Source organism: Equus przewalskii, chromosome 3 (assembly GCF_037783145.1).
Source record: "Equus przewalskii isolate Varuska chromosome 3, EquPr2, whole genome shotgun sequence".
Lineage (NCBI taxonomy): Eukaryota > Metazoa > Chordata > Mammalia > Perissodactyla > Equidae > Equus > Equus przewalskii.
The window spans coordinates 78,771,807-78,781,447 of NC_091833.1; the positions used below are offsets into that span (position 1 = coordinate 78,771,807).

General features: G+C 38.8%; 1 protein-coding gene across 23 annotated transcripts in view; it reads right to left on the bottom strand.

The window, feature by feature from the left end:
• FIP1L1 (factor interacting with PAPOLA and CPSF1) overlaps nt 1–6,964 on the bottom strand; it is a 76,630-nt gene extending 69,666 nt beyond the window's left edge. For 8 of the 23 annotated variants that reach the window (XM_070614936.1, XM_070614931.1, XM_070614932.1 and 5 more), the window contains exons 1-2: nt 6,587–6,945; nt 5,250–5,289 (exon numbers count right to left, since the gene is read on the bottom strand). In XM_070614936.1, the coding sequence (XP_070471037.1) occupies nt 5,250–5,289; nt 6,587–6,671 (125 nt within the window). In that variant the 5' untranslated portion in view covers nt 6,672–6,945. Of the gene's footprint in view, nt 1–5,249; nt 5,290–5,396; nt 5,442–6,586 lie in introns of all 23 variants that reach the window. The other 15 variants (XM_070614924.1, XM_070614921.1, XM_070614941.1 and 12 more) reach the window with 9 other exon arrangements.
• Between the last annotated feature and the right edge of the window lie 2,677 nt (nt 6,965–9,641).

The following is a 9,641-nucleotide window of genomic DNA, read 5'->3' on the forward strand; positions in this document are numbered from 1 at the left end:
TAGCAGCATTTCAAAGAAAAATGTCCAGATGTTGATATAGTTCAAAGCTCTTTTTATTAGATTTTTGCTAATTTCTTCTAAACTTCCCTTTCTATCAAGCAGTTTCTGTATAAGTCAATTCAATCTCTACAGTGGTACTTTATAATACAATCCCCAAATAAAGCAAAATGAAGGACAAAACCCAAAAATGTATCTGTTACATTTTCAGTGTTCTACTGTTTGACCCAAGATGATAAATACGCAACTATAATTCTTCAGTATATTTACCTCCTGCTTAAATAAGCTTCTAGGTAGCTAGAAACAAGTTCAGCTAGCTTTTTACGTCACAAAGCATATGTTTAGCCAAAATTTGCATAGACAAAACATGACAAACTGGAGACAGTTTAATGCAATGGTTAAAAAAAGAAGAGATTTTAACAACTAACCCAGTCACAAAGAAGCTGGGGAAAACTCTAATAGTAAAGACTCAGCTCAGTTAGGGCAATGCAAGGATGTACCAAGCTGGATACTATAACACAGGTTTCGCAGAGGACTCTTCCCCAATAGATTTTTAATTCTCTATCACCATTAAAATGTTAGAAAACATGATAAACTTACAGACCTCTAGAAAAATAAAATTTTAAGGATAGATCTTTACCATAGGACAAAATAAACTTATTAGCTCTCCAAGTAAAGTTTTAATAAGGAATATAAAGATATTTTGTCAGTGATGCTCAAGGAAAGTAGAAGGCTTCTCTTCAATAAATTTAACCAAGCTGTGTATTGAGGAATTAAAATCAAAGAATGCTCAATCAGAAAATAAGTTTCGAGAATTGTAGCCAACTACTGATACAAACAGAAATTAATGGAATAAAGATTAGCTCGTAAACAACGTGTATTTGATTGTGAATCTGTACCGTTATCAATTAATTTCTTGACCAACTGAAAAATGCAGTATAAAGAAATAATTACTTTCATAATTATAAACTACACATCCCAACTCTGTGGTTAACTGAGATTAGGGTTAGAAACTAGGTTGGATATATAAATTTCAAAACTAAATGATAAAATTTCAGATGACATAAATGCAAAAATTCTCAACAAAATTTTGGCAACCCGAATTCAGCAATACATCAAAAGGATCATACATCATGATCAAGTGGGATTCATACCAGGGACAGAGGGATGGTTCGACATCAGCAAATCAATCAACGTGATACACCACATCAACAAACTGAGGAATAAAAACCATATGATCATCTCAACAGATGCAGAGAAAACATCTGACAAGATCCAACAGCCATTTATGACAAAAACTTTGAACAAAATGGGGATAGAAGGAAATTACCTCAACATAATAATGGCCACATATGACAAACCCACTGCCAACATCATACTCAATGGGCAAAAGCTGAGCGCCATCCTCCTGAAAACAGGAATGAGACAAGGATGCCCTCTGTCCCCACTCTTATTCAATGTAGTACTGGAAGTTTTGGCCAGAGCAATTAGGCAAGAAAAAGGAATAAAAGGAATCCAAATAGGGAGGGAAGAAGTGAAACTTGCTGTTTGCAGACGACATGATCTTATATATAGAAAACCCTAAAGAATCCATTGGAAAACTTTTAGAAGTAATCAACAACTACAGCAAAGTGGCAGAGTATAAAATCAACTTTCAGAAAGCAGTAGCATTTCTATACTCTAATAACAAATTAACAGAAAAAGAACTCAAGAACACAATACCATTCACAATTTCAACAAAAAGAATAAAATACCTTGGGGTGAATTTAACTAAGGAAGTGAAAGACCTATACAATGAAAACTACAAGACTTTCCCAAAAGAAATGGATGGTGACATAAAGAGATGGAAAGACATTCCATGTACATGGATTGGAAGAATAAATAGTTAAAATGTCCATACTACCTAAAGCAATCTACAGATTCAACACAATCCCAATCAGAATCCCAAGGACATTCGCTACAGAAACAGAACAAAGAATCCTAAAATTCATATGGAGCAACAAAAGACCCCGAATTGCTAAAGCAATCCTGAGAAAAAAGAACAAAGCTGGAGGCATCACAATCCCTGACTACAAAGCTACAGCAATCAAAACAGCATGGTACTGGTACAAAAACAGGTGCACAGATCAATGGAACAGAATTGAAAGCCCAGAAATAAAACCACACATCTATGGACAGCTAATCTTTGACAAAAGAGTTGAGGGCATACAATGGAGAAAAGAAAGTCTTTTCAACAAATGGTGCTGGGAAAACCGGAAAGCCATATGTAAAAGAATGAAAATCGACCATTCTTTTTCACCATTCACAAAAATAAACTCAAAATGGATCAAAGACCTAAAGTTAAGACCTAAAACCATAAGTCTTCTAGAAGAAAATATAGGCAGTACACTCTTTGACATCAGTATTAAAAGAATCTTTTCGGATACCATGTCTTCTCAGACAAGGGAAACAATAGACAGGATAAACAAATGGGACTTCATCAGACTAAAGAGCTGCTTCAAGGCAAGGGAAAACAGGATTGAAACAAAAAGACCACCCACTAATTGGGAAAAAATATTTGCAAGTCATTCATCTGACAAAGGATTAATCTCCATAATATATAAAGAACTCATACAACTCAACAACAAAAAATCAAACAACCCAATCAAAAAACGGGCAGGAGATATGAACAGACATTTCTCCAAAGATATACAGACGGCTAATAGACACATGAAAAGATGTTCATCATCACTGATCATCAGAGAAATGCAAACCAAAATTACAATAAGATATCACCTTACACCCGTTAGAATGACAAAAATAACCAAAACAAAAAGTAACAAATGTTGGCGAGGTTGTGGAGAAAAAGGAACCCCCATACACTGCTGGTGGGAATGCAAACTGGTGCAGCCACTATGGAAAACAGTATGGAGATTTCTGAAAAAATTACAAATGGAAATAACATAAGACCCAGCCATCCCACTACTGGGTATCTATCCAAAGAACTTGAAATCAGCAATTCAAAGAGACCCATGCACCCCTATGTTCATTGCAGCATTATTTACAATAGCCAAGATGTGGAAGCAACAAAGTGTCCATCAACTGATGATCAGATAAAGAAGATATGGTGTATACACACACACACACACACACACAAATGGAATACTACTCAGCCATAAAAAAGGATAAAATCGTCCCATTCACAACACCATGGATGGACCTTGAGGGAATTATGTTAAGTGAAATAAGCCAGATAGAGAAAGACGATCTCTGTATGACTCCACCCAGATGTGCAAGTTAAACATGTAGACAAAGAGAACAGATTAGTGGTTACCAGGGGAAAGGGGGGTTGGGGGGTGGGCACAAAGGGTGAAGTAGTGCACCTACAACTGACAAACAATAATGTACAAGTGAAATTTCACAAGGCTGTAAACTATCATAACCTCAATAAAAATTAAAAAAAAATTTTCAGATGATATAATAATGAGTGAAACAAAAAAATGTCTTCCAATATAGGGGATATTTTTAAGTGAGGAAGAATACTCTAATTTCAGTATCCTCTAAGCTATTCCTATGTCCACTTCTCACTTCTTCCCTCCAATCACTTTTTTTAAAGAACAGTTTTGAGATATAATTCACATACCACACAATCCACTCATTTGAAGTGTGTAACTGGTTTTTAGTATGTTTACAGAATAGTGAAACCATCACAACTATTTAATTTCAGAACATTTTCATCACCCCTATTTCATCACTAATATATAAAGGAAACTTTAAATATTAGTAGTCACTCCCCATTTTCCTCTGTCCTCAGTCCTGGCAACCACTACTTTCTGTCTCTATGGATTTACCTATTCTGTACATTTAATAAAAATAGAATCATACTATAGTCTTTTGCGATTGGCTTCAGTTAGCATGTTTTCAAGATTCATCCATTTTATAACTCACATCAGTACTTTGTTATACTGTCAAATAGTATTCTATTGTATGGATATACCACATTTTCTCTCTCTATTCATTATTTGATGGACACTTGGGTTATTTCCATTTTTTAGCTATTACAAATAATGCTGCTATGAACATTCATGTACAAGTTTTTGGGCAGACGTATTTTTATTTCTCTAAGGTAAATATCTAGAAGTAGAATTCCTGGGTCGTGTGCTCTGTTTAACCTTCTGAGGAACTGTCGGACTGCTTTCCAAAGTAGCTGCACCATTTTACATTCCTATCATCAGTGTATGAGGGTTCCAATTTCTCCACATCCTTACCAACACCTGTTACTATCAGTTTTTTTTTTATTACAGCCATCCTAGAAGGTGTGAGGTGGTATTTCCTCCACTTTTTAAACACAATATTCTTTAAAAGCTCTTTTTTTAACTACTCCTCCCCACTTATACTACACTAAGGCAGCTGGTCAGCATATCCATGTACTTGTATGCATAAGTTGTTCAAAAATTTAGAATTAAAAAAAAAGAAAGATTGGCAGGGGGCCAGCCCCGCGGCAGGAGTGGTTAAGTTCGCACACTCCGCTTTGGCAGCCCAGGATTTTGCCGGTTCAGATCCTGGGCACAGACATGGTACCGTTCAGTAATCCATGCTGAGGCGGCGTCCCACATAGCACAACCAGAAGGACCTCAACTAAAATACACAACTATGTACTGGGGGGGGGGGGGGTTGGGGAGAAAAAGCAAAAAAAGATTGGCAACAGTTGTTAGCTCAGGTGCCAATTTAAAAAAAAAAAATTTAGAATAAGTTTCTGGCTCCTTGTATATGTTCTGTAAACGATATTCATACCTTTCTAGTAATCTAACAGAGAATCAATCTTACAACAAATTTATTAATTCCACTTGGAATTTAAATAAATACAAACATTGAAATTATAACTAAAGTGCACTGCACCATCAAAAATATTCATTGTAAAAGCAGTTAAAGGATTATTATTGAAACAAAATTTCTTTTAAGTTAAAACTTTTTCTAAGTAGTCTAATGGTTGTACTGTATACTACTGAGCCCACTTAAGTGTAAAAAGTCACTTAACAGTGAAAATATTCAAATCCTTGCTTCAAAAACTTTGTCCCCTAAGCTACTAGCAAATAAACCAGAATTAACATAAGATTAGGTCCTGAAATAGAAATAAACTCTAAAGGATCCAACGTCTTCCAATCTTCAGTCAAAATGTTGTAATCAAGCCAATGATTATAAAGAAATAATTCTGACAATTTAATAGGAACCAATGTATCACACAATAAGCACCAACAAGAAATTTCACTAACCTGGCATTTTCTTCTTCTGGCCTTTCAACTTCATTTTCATCTACCAAAAAAAAACACATAAATAAATAAATAAATAAAATTACAAACAAACCATTCTTAAAGAAACCAGTATTATGAAAATCTGAAGTGATCATCACAAGCACTAACCTAGGTCCTTTGCCAAATCACTGTGCACATGCACGTCCCATGGGCCTATAAGTACATCCAAAGTTAGATCACCTTATAAATGACTTAACAAGATGTCTTTTATGAAAAAAAAAAAATCAGACTTTACTTCTATAAAAATAAGCTTACTTTAAGAGGTATTAAAGATTTCTAGATCTTTGCAAAAGATATCCTACACATTTACATTTCAGAGAGTATTAGTAACGCTAAATCTTGCCACCAAAGAAAACGAACTTATTTTACAAGTTTATCAAAACTAAAGTTTGTCAAAGTCACATCATCAAGGAGCTGCATGGTGCCCAAATGCGTACTTTTACTATACTATTCTAAAGACATCACGAATATATATTTTAAGCAAGGCACAAACATTAATTTTCAAGTCTAGTATCAGTGACAAGAAGGGACTGTGACCTGAAGTTAAAACCAGATGTCAAACAAGTCCCTTTCAAAAGGGAAGTACAAAATGCACTACGTTTATTTTGAGAAAAAGAAATACACCAGATGAAAACTCTTAGTCTAAGGGACATGAGGTACTTCGACGATGTGGGTTAAAGAGCAGTCTCTTAAAAAAGAAAAATTTCACCTTAATACAGGAGACATTCGGGGTTTTCTTTATGGGCCATAATGTATTCCATCTCTTTCTTTCTCTCTCTCTCTCAATTAATTATTTTTAAAGAACGACTTTCAGACAAGGAGGTACCCTTGCAGGTGCATTCCACACAAACTGACCATCAAGAAACAAGACGTTAGTTTTACAGCATCAACTTTATTTAGCTATTATTACAGAATGACTGTTTCGGGGAAAAAAGGGACAGGAAGGGCATCCTAGAGCCAAGGGGCAACAGACAAACCAACACAGCTCAGAATCGATATAGGAAACACGAGGGAAGGGCGGAGGCGAGGCCGAGCCGCCCGCCCGGGAGGCGGGGAGGCGGGGGGCTGGGGCCCGGCCGGCCGCCGCGGGTGGGTGCGCGTCGGGGGCGTGGGCCGCGCGAGGAGCCCGAGGGGCGGGGGACGTGCACGCCGCGCTCGGCCTAGATCAGGCCGGATCCGGCTCCCGACGAGAGGCCCCAGGCCGCGGCGTGAGGGGCCAGGGATGCCAGCCGTTTGCAGGCCGGCAGGGAAGGCCTGAGAGAACCCGGGAGAGAGAGAAGGGACAGGAAGTTCCGTACCGCCATAGAGCCACTCTTCCTCCTCATCCCCTCCGGTCCCGCCGCTCAGCTCCGACACTAGGCGCTCGACCTCGCCGGCCGACATGGCCGCCCCGAGCACCACTTAAAGGCGGCGTTCAATAGCCCTCTCCTACCCCGTCCCCAGCCTCGCTGCCCGGAGGCGCGAGAGAGGCGCAAACCCGCCGGCAAGCGAACGAGGAAAGCGCGAGACTCAAATCCAGGGGAGTCGGCCGCGGCGGCAGTGGCGGCAAAGGAGAAGACTCCAGGCCCGGTCTGCCTGCGCACGCGCAGAGGCACCCAAGCGGCGCAGCGTCTCTAGGTGGTTTTCCTTCCGCGGCGGCGGCCACCTGAACCTAGTTGCGCATGCGCACCGTAGTTGGCCCCGCCCCTATGGAAGCCTGGTTTGCTTGTTCAGCGTGGCTTTCTTCCCCGGCGTTCTGCGTTGGCTAGGGTTCCCCTCCCCCAACCTTCCCGCTAATAACCCGTATTGCCTTTGCCGGCGAGTTCTTCATTGTTCCATTCTATCCTTGTTGTTGTCTCTTGTTAACCTTTTTTTCTGTTTTTTAATCGTCCGAAAGGCCTTATTTCATTCTTTACATGTTGTATCAGCCGTGATACAGAATCGTTACCATTCAGTTCCCTGTTTCTCATTAAGTAGGGAGGAAATCAATTCATGGCCACTTTCTTGAAAAATTAATTTTTAAAAGCAAAACAAAGCATTACAGTTAAGGTCAGAGACCACGTTATCCACTACTCCGCTTTCCAGAGTAGCTCTCGTTACTTGTTTGGTGTGTATTATTCTGCAATTTTCTATACATTTACTTCAGGTGAGTTTTGTGTTGATTGGGAGAACCTGAGGTTAACGAGTGCTAAAGGGTACAGTACTGTGTATATCATTCAGCAATTTTTTTTTTTAACTCAACAGTGTCTTCGAGATCCTTTCCATGTTGGTATATATCCAAACTATGTCCATTTTTAAGTGCTTCATAATATCCATAGCGTGGTTCTCATAAAGCGATTATGGCTGTTTCCCTATTGACGTACATTTAGATTGCTTTTAACTTTTAACTTTAACACACACACAAAAACTGCAATGAAGATCCTTATAAATGACTTCTTGCAGAATTATACAAGTGTTTCTCCAAGATAGATCATAAAAGTAGGGGCAGTTTTATTTTAGTAGATAATGCCAAATTTTCTGGCCACTTTTGAGAACACATCTTTGAAGAAGATGACGTATGATGAGTCAAAACTGGTTCGTAACTATAACTACCTAGTCGCATGACCTCAGGTAATCAACCTCCCTATGTTTCAGTTTTCTCATCTATAAAATAGGAAAGCTGAATCAAATGATCTCTGACGTCCCTTTCAGTTCTAACGTTTTAAAACAGGACACTCCCTTTTAAACAGAAAGAAAGGCATTTTAGTTTTAAAAATTAATCAGTGGGGTTACTTGCTTTCTAATAAAATATTGTTCTTTCATTTATTTGACAACTACTGAATATCTGCTGTTGAAGAACTTGGAAAATAAAGATATGAGGAAAACAGTTCCTGCCCTTAAGGAGCTCTCAATTTATTTAGAAAGACAGAAGAGTGGTAAACAATTAATTCTTCTGCAAGAGAAAAGGTGGATATGCTATAAGAGGAGCAAAAACAAAGTGTTTTCATCCCAACAATACCACAGAATCTCATGTTCTTTCTCTTTTTTTTTTTTGCATTTCATGTTATTTAAACAAATCATATGGTTTTAATCCCCCTTACCTTTGAACACTCCTGTACCTGTTATTCCCAGTCTCCCTTATGTGTTTAGGATAATCCTTTGCATCTTTCCTTTTTTTGTGTGTGTCAGGAAGATTGACCCTGAGCTAACATCTGTGCCAATCTTCTTCTACTTTATTTGGGATGCTGCCACAAGGTGGCCTGAGGAGTGGTGCTAGGTCCACACCCAGGATCAGAACCTGCAAACCCTGGGCCGTGGAAGCAGAGCCCAGGGAACTTAACCACTATGCCGCTGGGCCAGCCCCATCCTTGCATCCTTCTGAACTCTGTTGAGTTGTAATCAGCTGTGTGAAATCTTTCCTAAATTCTTCTTCATCTCCTCCCTTTATTTATTCAATAAGTAAATTCAAATTTTATTTCTGGAGTGTCCACCAGTGTCAGGAACTGTTCTAGGCTATGTAGATTTGGCAGTGAGTAAAACAAAAACAAAGTCCTCCTCTCATGAAGCTTTCATTCTAATGAGGAAGATAGCCAATAAACATAAATGTCTAATATGTCAAGTGGTGGTAAAGATTGCAAAGAAGAGTAAGCAGGATGGGAGAACTCAGAGCAGAGTGGTGAAGAGGGAGAGGGCGCAATTTTGTATCGTGTGGTCAGGGAAAGCTACTCTCATAAGGTGATATAAGAGTAAAGACATGAATGAAGAGAAAAATGAAGCCCTGTGGATTTCTAGGTGAAGTCCTATCACACTGAGGGAACAGGAAATGCAAAGGTCCTGAGGCAGAAGCATACTTAGTGTGTTCAAGGAACCCAAAAGATAGCTGGAGTGGAGTGAGGGAGAAAGAGGATATAGATGAGGTCAGAGTTATTGGGGGTGACTAGGGCAGACCTAATCACTCTCTTCTAGACCCTGTGCTGCTTCTGTGACACGTACCTATCATATCATATAGTAATTATTTGACTACATATCTGTTTTCCTAAGATTCGTCATTAGACCGAGTCCTCTCTCAAACAGGGCATTTTTTCATATGTCAGTCTCGTTCCCTGTATGGTGCTGACTACTTATTAGATCTTCTTGGCCTTTACTGACACTAATGGAATGAAGATTTTACATTCTACTTGGAAGTATCATAAGGCAATCACTTATAGTTCTATTTATCTTTCTGTTTGTCATTCCATGAGTCTATAATGAACTTTGGTGGTTTCATGGGAGAACCACTTGCCTATTGCTGAGCAGCCTCTTTCTCCTTTCAGGTGCCTGAAATGAGCTTCTTTCAAGGCATTACTTAAACTGAACTGATGAATAATAATTGATGCATCAGAATTGCCTTCATTA